At 39.9% G+C, this 15,480-nt stretch overlaps 1 protein-coding gene across 1 annotated transcript in view; it reads right to left on the bottom strand.

The window, feature by feature from the left end:
• Window positions 1–13,204: 13,204 nt before the first annotated feature.
• hmcn2 (hemicentin 2) overlaps window positions 13,205–15,480 on the bottom strand; it is a 49,798-nt gene continuing 47,522 nt past the window's right edge. Inside the window, exons 77-80 of the mRNA XM_080309014.1 lie at window positions 15,104–15,397; window positions 14,889–15,008; window positions 14,676–14,802; window positions 13,205–14,551 (exon numbers count right to left, since the gene is read on the bottom strand). Coding sequence (XP_080165140.1) covers window positions 14,173–14,551; window positions 14,676–14,802; window positions 14,889–15,008; window positions 15,104–15,397 — 920 coding nt within the window. The 3' untranslated portion in view covers window positions 13,205–14,172. The remainder of the gene's footprint in view (window positions 14,552–14,675; window positions 14,803–14,888; window positions 15,009–15,103; window positions 15,398–15,480) is intronic.

Here is a 15,480-nt window from a genome sequence, read left to right as displayed (position 1 = left end):
GTTCATTTGCAAAAACATAGCTGGTAGCCTGCTGCATAAAGATTATTTTAAATGCGGATCATTATGCTTGTGTTATGTTACCTCTGTCTTAATACCTTAAATTGAAGGTGCTTAACCACTGTTACCTAATGTTTGTCTGTCATGGCTTCCCTGAGCCAGCCATAACAACTTAGCCAATATTTAGTCAGCTATTTCCACTGGTCAGGCCATTAAAAAGACTGGAGCCCCAGACAGACAGTATTACACCAGTGTGTCTGTTCAGGCAACATCCTCAGATTATGTAAACACTGTGCGTTATAGTGCTGAGTCTCCTGTCAGCATAGAAGTCTGCATCTGTGACAAAGACTGTTATCCACTATGTGTGCTTCGCTAAACCAGTGTCAGAGTATTTAAATTTACTTAGTGTACTTTTTACTGCCAGCTTTTCAGCAGCCTGATTTAACATTCTCAAACCCAATTTCCTTTTTAAATCTTTTAATTGTGTGCACGTGTGCATTAAACATTTAATTAAGCTGTGAATCAGCCCTCGTTATGCAATCCATCATTTGTAGTTTTAGGGAATCGCAGCTATCAGTGGTTTTTTGCCTCCTATACAACATGCGGAAGTGGTTAGAGGGAGTCAACAGGAGACAGCTGTCTGCTCATTCAGCTAAATAATTCTTTGATATTTCCTGATATTGTAGATTTTCTTATTGTTTGCTTTCCTTATTCTTCTCTGAAAGAGAGAGAGACTAAGAGTACTGTGCACAAGTCTTGAGCCACCCTTTCTTTCTGTTTAGCTTCTTGTAATTCTTAAAGTGGAAAACAATAGTTGAGCAATAGTTCTCCAGGATTTCTGATGGTCTTCTTCTTTTTTGTACATTGGCTGCTTTCGCATTCGTTTTCAGTCTAGACTTTGTACTTGACCATTTTCAAAACAAATTGTCAAGATTTTTGTGTTAAGCCACTTTACAGTCATTTAAGCATAAAAAAGTCACCTAAGTTAAGGGATGAACCACTGTGGTGTCTACACACAACAGGCAAATTACCAATGAAACAATCTAAAATTGCATCTTTAAGCAATTTGTTACAAGCAGCCTGTCATCAAAAGAAATAATTTTTTATCATCTCTTTGGTTAAATCTTTGAGAATTGTATGGAAGACCATTTCTACCACAAAAAATATATCCATAACTAAGCAAAAGTAAGTCAAAATTTTGACTTATTAACTCAAATTTTTGAGAAAAGTAACTCGAAATTTCAAGTTAGCGCTGCCAATGACTTCGTGAATGACATAATTTCTTGTTACTCGGAAGCTGAAGCCCTCAGCTACAAATGCTACAGCTAAGCTACCAGTATTGCAGTCAGTCATGAATGCACAAATTGCTGAGTATTTTCAGCGTGGCTTCACAAATGATGAAATCCTTGTGTTATTAGCTGAATCACATGGCGTTACTATCAGCAAACATACTCTCGAAAGCGCCAATTTGTTGCTATACATTGGTAGCTCACGATCTGGTTTTGAGTGCACATTCCTCTGCTCCATATCCTTCCGGGTAATAATAATAATAATAATAATAATCCGGTAATAACTCCAAATTTCAAGTTATGGATACTTTTGTTTTGATTCCCAAGAATCTATTAAAACTAGACATAACTCAGCAACTGGATAAGTGAAGGCCAAAAGACTGAGCATCAGGCTTCCAAAAATAAATAATGAGCGATGTATTTGGCCCTTCAGCTGATACATGAAGTGACCTCAGTGGAAGAGTGGCTGTCAGGAAACCTAAAGGATGGGAAACAGGGAGAAAAGACTGAGGTATACCAAATTACACAAGAACTAGAGTGAATGACTAGACTGTTTTGAACACAAGTATCAAGGAGGTTAGGAGCCGGTGGTTAAAAAATGGTTGAAATTATGAAAGCAGAAAAGCATGGTCAGATTTTCATCCACCGAGCAAGACAATCTAGAAAGCATCTGATTGGCAACAGCTTCTTCTTTCAGCATGACAATGATCCCAAACATATGGCCAATGCAGTAAAAGCACACGTGGACAGCAAAAACGCAATTGAACACTATCAGTCATGGATCATGGATCAGTCATGGATCAAGATTATTGGAGCAGTGTGGGATCATCTTGACAGAGAACAGAACGAAAGGCAGGAACATCCAAAGAAGTGCCTTGAATATATTTCAAGATGTCTGGAGAACTATGACCGAAGACTGCTTAAAGAAATAAGAAGAAAGCATGGCAGAGTTCAGGCTGTGTTGAAAAATAAAGGTGGTCATGCCAAATACTGACTTTCAGGCTTGTTAGAATTGTTCAAAACTTTTTTTTCCCTTATATACCGTTAGCACTTATATTTCTATGTGTGTTTGCACATGTTTGCGCAAGTCACTGTACCTGTTTCCCAATTTCTGAGCAATTTGGGATAAAGCTAGCTGGATTGTCTTTTTTTTTCTTCCACAAGCTATTTGCCATTGCATAACAGCAAAGTAAAGATGTCCTTGTTATGGAACCTCCAGAGACACTACTGAGAGTAAAGACAGCAGCTTCTCCCTCAGCAGCAGCTCAGCCATGCTGAAATGCCAGAGTCTGGCATGCTGGTCATGCTGTAGAAAGAATTTTGGACCAATAATCATCTACTTCCTGACTGTATTGTAAGGATAATAATCTAAACGTCTAAAGTACCTAAAACCTTTGCCCTGTACTGTATATTCTCCATGTCCTATGTTCTAGTTTAATTAAATAATTACAGGAAGCAGTGTTTGCATGTTTTTAAATTCTTTCCTGTAGTTGAAGAACCTTGGCTTAAACGTGGCCTTTGGACATCTGAAACCCGACCTGTCCCCATGCATGTACAGCAAAACGCTGCAAACCAAAATGAAACTTTTAGCTAACTCAGGTGTAAATTTAGACTTTAGCTACTATAAAGTTGCAACAGTTTGAGACGTGGGAGTTTATCCCTCAGCAGTTTAAGTCATTACAACCTCTTTGCTACAGGTTGGAACTTTAGCCCCGAACAATGAACCTGGAGAGCTGATGGAAAAGCCATCTATACTGAGACTGGTTTTATTGCTTTCCAGGCCTGCTTTCCCCCCTATGAGGTAATTTTGGAGGAATGTCCCAGAGAGTAAAGTAAAAGTCAGGTCAGAGTACTTGACCTGTTTGTTTTGAGCCTAACTCTTGCAACTTTCCTTTTTTGGAAACAAAGCTAAGAAGCTTAAATTTCTTGACTCCCGACTTTACTAGTGCGCTAACATCGAGCTTGTAAAAGAACAGTGCTTGTGTCAGCACCCACAGTGTGTATCAAATGAATGTAAGACCTGTCTTGGGGGAAGCCTTCATTGAGGTTGTAAAATTGAGTCACTGACTTGTAGGTGAGGGTACTGTAAGCACTGGCTAAAATCGCTCTGTTTCATATTTTACACACTGACTAGGTTCATAGTAGTGTGTGAAATATAACAGCTTAGCCTTGTGATAATATACCTAGAAATAAATCCTCCCCAGTTAACAATTTGGTTTAATTCCCGGTAATAAATAAAATAGAGAACATGCATCTCTAGAGTCTTAAAATAAGTCCACAGAAGAAGTGCAGACTGCTTCTGCTGATATCACAGAGAGTGGGTTTTACAGTAGTTTGGCCTGGGATGTTTTCACCAACCGTGGGCAGTTCGCAGAGTAGCTGTTTTTCATTAAATTTAAGTCGGATCGTTTGTCATAAACTCAACGGCGCAACAAATTTGCAAAAAGGATGGCAAGGCATAAGGAAAAGCTGTGTTAATACTTCGTGTTGTTAACCAGATGAGATCAAAGAGGCAAACGGTACATGCTGTAACAGCTCAGTTCTGATAAGTCAGTCTGGTATAGGTACTGCTGTTTATTCAAAGGGGGCAATGCATATTAATTCACATAAGTACTTAAATGCATCATGTAAATGTGCCAGATTTAGCCACACAGGCTAAATTTCACATTTTCATATCTAAAATAAAAGACATACCCACATAACACTGAAAACACCTATGTTACGCACTATGACAAAAACATCAGATTTATTGAATTTTACCGTACTGTGAAGAATTATATGCCCATTTTATCTAATGTTTTAATATCCAGTTGGTGCTGCTCAAAAACCCCACTCCTCTCCAAGTGGGATCTCACCGAGGCTCGGCATTTTTTTTGGCCTCTTCAGCTTTGATTTTTCTCTCTCTGTTTACTATAAAAGCTCGTGTGATCACCGGCCGTTGGTTTATATTTACTGTGGCAACGGATAAGCTCCATCCTGACTGTCAACGTCTGAAAGTCTGAACACGATGTTGTCTCCAGTCGTTGTATGTTTTCATGTTTATGGAGAGGAGGACTGTTGTAATCACTCAGGCCAGAAGTTTTTAAAAGAAGTCAGCTGTTTATACCAAGTATTTGGATAAAGTCTGATCACTAATGACATTGACCGGTTTTGACTTTATTTACTAAATACTCCTAGAAAAATGTTGTGCCTCTACTTCAGTGCATTTCTGAAGCGAGGAGTAATGAGTTATGGAAACAAAGATCACTTCCACTTAAACTCGTGACGTCACGTGTCAAAGGATTTCAGCTTCTTATGGCCTCTGTCTTCATTTGTAGGTAGAGCAGAGCTCTAAACTTACACTGCGATTCTTTGAATAGTTAAGTGATTTCCTAAATTTGGGATATGAGATGTGGCAAAAACAAATATTAAAATTAAGCTGATTAGTCAAATATGCCACAAAGAGTTTCTCCATTTTCAGGGGATATTGTGTGTGGCGCTTACAAGTGCTAACCGTGCTATATGAGAAGGTTGATGAAATATTTTAGGCTTTAGGTTGCTAACTTTTTTTTTTAAGAAATTGCAACATAATTACCCGAATGTGCTGATTTATTGCCCACAGCTGACTTCCATTTGTCATTCTTTTTTGGTTGTTTATCGCTCTGGTCACTCGCTGCTACGTGTCATTTGCAACAACAAAGAAACAGCAGAGCGGTTGCAGTTCGTTGCCATGGACAGGATTTCATACAACACCCATGAACGGTTATGTCTCATACTAGAGCCATGAGTCTTTGTTGGCTCTGTCCGTGTTGTAAAATGTGGAGAGGACAAGCTAAATATAAATGTGTATTGGATTTCAAGAAGCACGAAATAGACGGTGCTGAGAGGAAAGCCGGAGAGCACACCGTGGCTGGTCCCATGGCACCGTCTGTGATGGATGGCTGTCAGCCCCTCCAGTGCCACCCCATTTCCTGGGGTCACACCACTGGAGGTCATGTCTCTCTGGAAGTCAGCCACCAGAACTCTCAGCCCCATGACGGGAAAAGCTCCGATACATCTTTGAAACTCATAAACTGTCGAATAGAGCCAAAGCAACAAAATGTAAATGTTGCACTAAATGGCTGCCAAGACAAACAGTGTCTTCGTGGTTTTTTCCAAGACTTCTTCTTGAAAATATACAACATTGACTGACTCTCAGATGTGGTATAGCGTGTCTTTATTGGAACCATATAAGGCCCATTCTTTTCTTATGAGGTAATTCTGTTTGCAGTTATATGGGGGGGTGTATCCAGTGATGTCACCCCGTAATTTACCCTATGCTCTCTTCACAGATTTGCTGATGGTCTATGTAGTGTCTGACTTCTCATCAGAGGCAGGAAATGACCAGTTATGGCTGCAACTGTTGCTGCATAAGAAGAGTCCTTAAAGACTTCATTAGTTCTTTTTAAAGCACAGCGACACATGTTCAGCTCTTACTTAACTAAATGATTTAAAAGAAGTTGGTACCGTCTAAAATATGAGAGTAGCTTTTTCAAATCATTATGCAACCGGTTGTTCAGAGTCATAACCACTTTTTCCCCATAGACGCTGAACGGAAGACTCTCGGCTTATCCTGAACCTCTTTGTTGCAAAGCTATTTATAATGCTGATATTTCCATTTCGTCCCGTTCCAGGCTGTAGATGAAATGAATGGAGCGTCGCACTCTGCCAGCTGCAGCTTGCTGGTGTTGATTGCACTGAATATGTGTAATAAAGTCAACTCTGAAATTGGAAAGCACCAAGTGTCTACAGACTGGGGACCAGATGTCAAAAACACCTAACATGAACAGCGTGACCTTTTAAAAAGTCATTTCACAAGTGTGTGATTACGGGCGTGGAGCAGAGAGGCATCTGGTTGATAACGAGGGAGTTTTTCCTCCTCACTGTCTCCAAGCGCCTGCTCACAGAGGGTCGTCTGATTGATGGGGCTTCTTTCTCATATTGTAGCATCTTTGCCTTTATGATATAAAGGTCACCAAGGCAACTGTTGTTGTGATTTGGAGCAATGTAAGTAAAACCGAATTGAACTGACCTATGCTCATATTGGTAAAGTATCTTATATATTAAAGCAATATGGAATGTAGTTTGTAAAATTAACAAAACGTATGTGTTATGTCTTACTCAGGGAGTAAATCTTGATTTGCAGTCACAAGTCTAAGCAACTATATTTGTGTAACCAAAACACTAAAACTTGCAATGTAGCATGTGAGTTGTTGCAGGGCTTTGGCTGAGGGGGGGTTCATCTCAGCGTTACTGCCTCTGGTTTGGGGCTGTAAAGCACTTCTTTAGTATCAGTCCTACACAGCATGGGGTGTGTCTAAAAGTCATTGCTGGAGCAAAATTGACAATTACCTATCCTGTCAGGGCTGTAGATCTAAGCAGAGTGATTAGGTAACAACTGTGGGTCTGACCTCACTAATGGTGCAGACACAAAATATCCTGAGGGAGCAAAGAGTGCTTGTGCCGCCAACTATTTAAACTGGCGGGGGTTGCAAGTAAAATAAAAGTCTTTTTATCTGGAGCTTTAAACTAGATATCTACACACAGCAGAGACCTTTCTCTCTGCTCACTATCGAGGGGCATACCTGGCTATCTAAGTACTCGATTTATCATGACAAGAGTTCTGTTGTTAAAAAGTCTTATTGTTGCCTGCTGTTGCTGAATGTGGCATTAATGAGAGTAGTGCGGTTGAGCTGGAAGAGCTGAGCTGAAAGGCTGTAGAGAATAGCACAGAGGGCTCATAATTATCACTGGATTTCTCACAGTGAGTTACAGCAGTTACATCATTTATTACTATATTGATTATAGCAGCTTTATAAGTCTCAATGTCTTTGTGTAATTCTCTATAATTATGTAGTTATAGCGGTTACTGAATTATGCGCAATTAAAACAACAAAATTCAGTTCGTGCACGTTACTACTCTTAGTGGTGTGCTGCGTTGCTTTATTTTGCTTGGACCTCTTCGTGCAAGTGGTTATATAAGAGTTTTATTCAATTGAGCCTGGAAAGTCTTTTTTCTAAGAAGAAATGTGAATGTGAGGAAGAAGAAAATCTGGCGTCTGATGTCCTGCTATAATGCCAGGACTGATGTGAATGACATTAAATGTCGAATCGAACCCAAAACAGTAGCTTTGAGACTTTTGTGTAAGAGTGTGTATGTGGTGGTCTTTATTCCTATTTCCTTCTGTAGCAAAAAAATGTTTGATTTGGTACAACGCCCCCCACTCCCGCTCCCATCTGCAGTCCCGTGGAGTAATGGAAGGAAGCGGGGCTTGGCTGGCAGATTGGGTAGCAGGATGGATGGAACTACTGTGGTGAACTCTGTGGGGATGAAGTCAGTGTCTGGCTCGCATTAAATCTTTACCAGACACATTCAGTCAACCAACAGCTAGATTCCAGCCAACATGCTTAGAACACATGAAGGTGTTAGCCTAGATCAAGACAAGCTGATGTCTCTGTTGCATGTGTTGGAGGAGCGCTGCGGGTGGCTGGAAGAGTGTCCCAGTAATGATTTCACTGGCTATTCTACAGAGAGCCATGTGATGTCTTATACAGCGCTGTAAAAGGTAAAGACCAGTTCAAAACTTACTAATGTTCTTGGCAAGCTGTTCACTGACGTGTGCAGGAAATATTGTCAAGCTAGTTGAAAAGAATGATGTCAACGAATATGCCACACAGCATTTGTGTTTTATTGCCCCGGCGAGAGGAGAGATGGCTTTGAGGGCTTCGCTGGTGCAGATTTGTAATGCAGGTCGGTGTGAGCTTGTAGACATGTCTGACACGTCTGCCTGAGATATCAGCCTCTGATCATAGTTAGCCTTTTTTCCATGCAAAAAATAAACATATAAATAAATAAATAAACATTTTATCCTTTTTCACAACCGCCTTAGTGAGAGAAAGTTCACTTAGCACCACAAAAATTAAGCTAAAATGTGTGAGTGCACGTGCATTATAAATAACCTTTTAAATACAAAATTACCCAAATTATTATTTATGGACCATGTCTGCATTATTCCACACTTACCTATTTTCCTCTGGCTTACTTTCATAAAGATTTTCTTTTTTTATGTATGTATGTTCAACTGCTGCTATGGCAACAAGTAAATATTGCCATGTCATGCTTTTCATCTGTGCACAAGTGGTTTCCAGGAGGGCACAGGGTAATGTTATGGTTAATACTATACTGCGTATGTATGTTGATTATCACATTTATTGGCAGCACAGCTGTATGGAGCAAGAAACTTAAAATGTCATCTGGAAAATAGATTTCAATTTTATAAATTGGTCTCCACACTTGAGTGCTATGCTGACAAAGTATGTGCTAACAAAATGCATTAATGGCTCTCAAGCATGTTGCCAGCATCTTTATATTCACGCAGTTACTGCAGTGTGCAGCATGATTACATTTGCATTAGTTGGGCCTTTGGTGACCCTCATCCTCTGTTTCAACTTCATGCACTGATTCGGTGCCAGACAATCTGCTCTAAACTTCACATTTTAAGATGTCTAACAATAATGATGAATATGCAAGAAATACTCAGTGTTTGGCGAATTGGCTCAGACTACACTTTTGCTCATGGACATCCTCCATTACGCTTTTACCAGTAGTTCAGTCGCCACTTCATAGTATTACTCAGTCTCTCCACAGATGCTGGTGACCATATGAATGTTGGACATTAGTCATATTCCTTACTGGTTTGGATTCCAGTTGTGTCTGATGTTAAATAAAAGGGTGTCATTGAAAAAAAGCAAAAAAAAAAAAAAAAAACGTCTGGAAAACTTCTTGTACCAACTTTAATGGGTACAGGCTCTTTCAACACACACATGCTTTTCTTGCAAATTCTTGAGTTTTTCCTTCAATTACCAATGTTAAACAATCCAAAGTTACTTTAAAGGTATATTTAGCTGTTTTTGAGGTTATTGAAAAGAAAAAATAATATTGTGCAAGGATAAAATGTATAAATGTAGAATTTTGTGGACCCCCATCCCCCTTACTTTAGAGTTTCCGGTCACAATGGACCAGTCAGTTTTAACAGCTCTTAAATGAACACAACAAACATTTTTCACCAACAAATTCAGTTCAATAGGTCGTTCAGTGGGTCTTTTATTTATTTGGTCATTCACTGGGCCATTCAGGGGGTCAGAGGCCGAAAGGGGTGGGGGGTGGATTCCCATTCATTTCCTATGGCGGACACTTTTGACCGGGAACACCACATATATAACAAAGTTGATTAAAGCACTCAAAATTCAATGAAAGAGGTGCTCGTTACTTTTATATGTTCAAGTTCATAGTGTGGAGGATGTCATAAGGCCTTGAAGCAATCAGATGTAAAACACAATATTTATGAGTGTTTTAATTTGTAAATCAGTCAGATTTAATCCGAACACGACAGGAAGGTTTCAAGAATACACAGGAACAGATTTGTGGAAACCGAGATGTTGTCCCATCATCTTAAACACAGTGGCCGAGATGGACATGGCCGTTCCACCTAAGTGCGTATTGAGTTTGTGGCGAGGGAACGGCCACATACGCGTAACCTGAAAAAAAAAAAAAAAAAAAAAAACAAGAAAAGGAGATAACTCACAGGTAAGAAAACAGAATTCAGTTGACTGCAAGCTGTTATCTACTGCCATCTGGTGGTGAGATTTTACACGCTCTACCTTTAATTATGAATGTTAGACTATTCAAGGCTACATGAATTGCATTAAATTTAGGTTTGAATCGGGAACACAGTAAAGCTGAAAATCATCTGAATACAAAATTTTGCAAGTCGTTAACTTTGCTGACAAAGCCAAACATTAAGCAAGTTCAACAATATGAGACATATACTGGTCAGCCTCTTCTGTTATCCCCTGATATCATTTGTAAAACTTTTCCGAGTCTCAGTCTGCTCACAAAAGAAGGACCAAGTTGAAAAGCTGAATCTGGCAAGTTTTTATTGAGCCAAGTTTTGGTCAGAAGAAAGCAACAATTCCTTATCTGCTTTCAGTCTTAGCCAGAGAAGCTCTAATTTATTGTCCATGAAGCTAAAGCTGGCTCAGTCAGTGTACCATAAAAAGTACTTTGAGTGTAATATTTGGAGGTAAAATGGTAACATATTATTGCCTTAACTCTTCTGTTGCCATTTCTGGACAGTTGAACTAGATATAAAAACACAGCATTGACACATTATCAGCTTATAAAAAAATGTATTATGAAACCAGTGCTTGCTCGCACACCCTACACATGGCGAGAAATGTGAAATATTAAAACCACTTGTCTAATATTGTGTAGCGCTCCCTCATCCCTACAAAACAGCTCTTTTACCACCGTTGCACTGATGAGGAACCTCCTGTGTCCTGTGGTGTCTGGAGCCATTCCTCCTTTGTTTTATAGCAAAGTTTGAAAAGGAGTTTATTTTTGTGGTACACATATAAGTAACATCCACAAGAAATCCAGAGAGACTGCCCAAGACGATCAATGCTCCTTATTTCTCACGTCAGTGGTTTTAATATCTGACATTCATCCTCCTATTAACTGCGTTTTTATTCCACTGACTTCTGAGAAAATCTCTTTATCAACTAAATATCCCAGTGTGTTCACCAGATGCTAACTTTCTCAGTATACTGATGCTCAACAGGTAGTTTGAAATACATCTATCATTGGATTTTTTTTGAATAAAACCAGCTGCCTGCATCTGGAAAAGAGAGCTTAAAGACTCAAAAGAAAAGCTCTGCAAGAGCTTGAGAGTTGAATAATAATTCTTTGTGAGTTCATCATGAGCTAAACCCTTCATATCACACACTGTCATTTTTGTTTAAAATATGGACTACTTCAGCACTTTTTTTTTGGTCTTTTTAAATATTTTTCAGGATGTGAAAGTTTTCTGAGTGATTAAACAGCGGCTGATTTGTGCGTGAAGCAGAATCTAGGACAAAGTGAAATGTTTGACAAGAGTTTGACTCGAAGAATTCTTTTGTTTGCAGGTTTAATTTGTTAATTATGGTTATGCTCCGAGCTTCATTGCTTATACCTACTAATAGGCAGCAGTGTTGTGCTCATTAGCGAGTGGAGCACAGCAAGTCCCCATTTCTCCTGACATCCTGACTGTGTAAAGCAGTAGGGGAGATGGTACTGGTAGCCATCGCTCAGACGTAAGCATTCATTCCCACTAATACTTTGTGTTTTATAGAAAAGGGAAAACAGCCTTCAGTCTGCCTTACAGCGCTTTTTTTTTTTTACACGTGTTACAGGGAATTAGTGATACTTAATGAAGGATAAGCTTCCAAGTTTGTGTGCAGTCCTGCTGTTTTTCTCTGAAAGAAATGGGAGAAGGAAATGTAATTTTTTCTCATTTTAATGCTATTTTTAATTATTTGCTACCACTGCTCGTTCTATTTACACATATCTGTTAAAAAATTCCAGTGGTAGCACTGATTTAGTTATTGCCCATGCTTCAGAAATATTAAAGACGCAGCGCAGATGGTTTTAATTAGCCTGGCATGCACCATAGTCAAAAAGAATTAAGTTTAATGCGTGTTTGTTTAGAAACTCGAGCAGCATGGAACATAATGGGACAGTATTCACAGACCTGCATTTATTTTAAAAAGGAAACATTTTTACCTAATAGTAATGTTAGTATTGCTACATGACAGGTTTTGGCTTTAACAGAGTGCTCCAACATTATTTCAGCAGATCAATTCTCTTGTAAATGTTGCAACAAATACTAAATCTTCACAAACGCCATCAGCTTTGTATTCACTAGTTATTCCTAACATGCAGTCACGGCTAATGAGCACATCATAGAAAACAACCTGAGGCAACTGCACACACACACAGCACTGAAGCATCAACAAACACGCTTCCCCGGTACAGCGCAGGCCAGCTTTCCTTGACCTTCTCTATTACTCATTTCGGGGAAATGAACAGCAAAGAACTGGGTTCTGTATTCCAGATGAGCACATCATAGGTTTCAGGAGAAACCGTGTACGATGTGGGGGGGCTAATATAAACATCTCTCCTGTAAAGTTCGAGCTGCCCAGTGCGATTTGGGTTTTGTCAGTTATGACCAGCAGCTCAACATCTGAGATTAATGACGCTAAGAGAGCACCGTTACCCAGCAGCGAGGACTCTAGAGATCACCCGCGAGTGGATCTTTTTAAAAACGGGCTAAATCCTGCTCCATCTACAGAGCAGCTGAGGTATTACCTCAGGCAACGGCTATTTACTGGAGATTTCCTGTTTTCCAAAGTGAAGAATCTATGATTCATATGACTTCCTGGTTTTGATTAAAGCGCTAAAAGATTATTGATTTAAAGCATATTTTTGTCCAGAGCAAATTTTATGTTGCAGATGGGGGGCAAATTAAAAAACAAAACAAAAAAAAGCAGGAAGTTTCTTGGTGTTGAGCTATCACGTGGTGTTAGAACAACTTTACTGTGTTGGCATTGACTCTACTGAAGGGATGGTTGAGATCTGGCCACTGTGAAGCTGATGATCTAAATCACGACCCATCATGGCCTGTAGATGGGGATGTTGTCATTCTGGAAGAGATCACTCTTATGAGTACAGAAGTATTGTTTTGCAACAATGTAATAATTGTGATTAATTTTGTATTGGTCGGACTCTAATGTGTTATCCCTGTGTATATCCTGTTAGATTTGACCCCTTTCTGATTGAAATATAAAACTGCTTTTTTTAGATGTAAAAAATCCAGGTTAAATAAAGGTCTGGACTGAGATCACCAAAAAGGAATAATGATATAACAAGATTAAGCTCAAACACTCAAAGTTCTTCTTGCCCCATTAAAGGGAGGATTTTCTTAGTATGGTCCCCAAAGTTAAAGTTTGTTTTTTGAGTTTTTCTTCTTCAACAGAAGATAATTAAAACTACGGTGGTACGGCAGTAAGATAGACAAAAACAAAATTGTGGTCCATTTTATTTCTGTGGATATTTGACATTCATTTACAGCAACAGGGACATACTGTACTTAAACTGCACTTTATGGTTTTCAGGTTATGTTCCTTTTCAGATTTGTACAACAGCGGCACATATTTGACTACTGAACACCATCGATAACTTTCAATACAGTGCTCTGTACAGTGGTGTGAAAGCAGGAGAGGCATGCTAGTTTGTAGCGCCACGCTGGAGAAAATGTAAGTGCAGTCCAACTGTGCTTCATTATTTGTTAATAACTATATTACCTTTGTAAAATCAGCACCAATCACATCGCTTGTAATGGTATCGCCAAAATACATTCAGAATAGCACCTTTACAATTTACGTGACAACAAAACGTAAGAAAAGAGTACAAAAATATTAAGATAGATGAAAGACTGTTGTTAGCTAGTTACAATGTGCCATTACAATGCCAGTAGATCCTTAATAAGTCAAACTCTCTGTGACAGGAAGTTTTATTAACCAGTGATGTGTTCAAATTCCTTAAATAAATTAAAATAATAGGGGTAACATTGTACAGTTTCGTAGCTGTGATAGTAGCTTAGCAGCAGGCTTGTATTTCCATGCTGCAAACATGTTTTTATATGAAAAGGAATTTTTCCCAGTAATAGAAATGCAACACTTTAAACTAACATACAAAATGTTTGATAGAAGAACATAAAAAAAAAGTTCCTGATACATTCTGAATTTTCAGATGTGAATTAGATGCTCTCTGCATTTTTTAACCACAAAGAGGGTGCAGGGTAATGAAATGAACTTCAGATGTCTTCCGAACAGGATGTTCTGCTCTGTGATCAAAAGATCCCACAGAAGCCAAGATTTGGAACAGGACTTTTCCTGCTATGATTCAGTCGCAAGTCAAGATACACAATAATTATCCACTTGCTAACATCCTGGGGGGGCAGAGTCATGTGGAAAGCAGCATGGACGATCAGTAGGGGTAGGGTGAGATGGAAATGTAGATGATAAAGATGCTCTGGTAGGTAATGCGGCCTTGCAGCGATATAGTGGTGGCCTGCACTTTGAGCCTCACTAGTCCAGGTCTGTCCAGAACCTGCAGGGTGTAGATGATCCCTCTGCCGGCCTCATCTCTGATACCGAACACTTGCCCCAGCCCGCCTGCCTCCGGTTCTTGCTCAAGTATTGTAAAGGATGTGCGCTCCTGCAGGATGCCAGACTCTGAGAAAGCTGACAGTCGTACCACGTTGTGATTGGCTGGAATGCCGGAGGGAAGAGTGAGCAGCTTGTACTGCAGGAGCAGAGGAGAGCCTCCGGTGGCGCAATCCAGCAAGCAAGGCCTGTAACAGGTCCTTTAAAAGTCGTCCGGAAAAAAAATAAATTATTAATTCATATAATGAACATAATTTTGCATTTGTGTGGTATCTACAACTTAATTAATAACCCTGTATAACACTTATTAATGTTGCAAATTACCCGGGTCTTCTTCCACTCTGGTAGGATGCAGGGCAGGGTGTATCCAGACACTGGTATCCTCCTCGGGTGTTAAAACACATCTGGTTGCGTCCACACTGGATGCCTTGTTCTACACACTCATCAATGTCTAAGAGAAAGAGAGGGGATAAGTATATAGCTGTAATAATTTGAGGGGAAGGTGGAAGTTTTAAAACAGTTTAAGGAGACATTTACCTTTACAGCTTCGGCCGTTGGGTAGCAGCTGGTATCCAGGGGGACACAGGCACTGGAAACTACCAATCGTATTTCGGCATTCATGTTGGCACGGTTTCTTGAGGAGGCACTCGTCCACATCTGTAAGTGGAAAACAACAGAACATTGTTTGGGCTTATATTGTAAGAATCCTTTGTTATTTTACATCTTTTGGAGTCTTTTTGATTTCAACTTACCAACACACTTGCCGTCTCTGTTGGTGTACCCGACAGGACAGCTCTGCCTGGTGATGCGAGATACTCCATGGGAACGGGAGAGGATTGGCCTGCCGAGGGATGACACCAGCTGTGGGACGAGTCTCGCCCTGACTCTGGTTCCGTTTGTGAAGGTGTGCCCTCTCTCAAGCCCTGCGCAGGAGCGCCCATCGCCGAGTAGCACTGTCCCAGGGGGGCACAGACACCTGAAGCTGCCCGGCACATTGCGGCACTGATAGGCGCAGGGATTTGGCGTTTGCAGACACTCATCGATGTCTGGAAATGAAAAACAAAAGTTAAGTAGTGATTTGTGCTTCCGTTGGGTGTGATGTTTAGGGTTTTTTTGTTAAACAAACGTA

The sequence above is a fragment of the Astatotilapia calliptera genome, chromosome 12 (genome assembly GCF_964374335.1).
Source record: "Astatotilapia calliptera chromosome 12, fAstCal68.1, whole genome shotgun sequence".
Taxonomy (NCBI): Eukaryota; Metazoa; Chordata; class Actinopteri; order Cichliformes; family Cichlidae; genus Astatotilapia; species Astatotilapia calliptera.
This window is presented reverse-complemented; position numbering and strand designations above follow the sequence as displayed.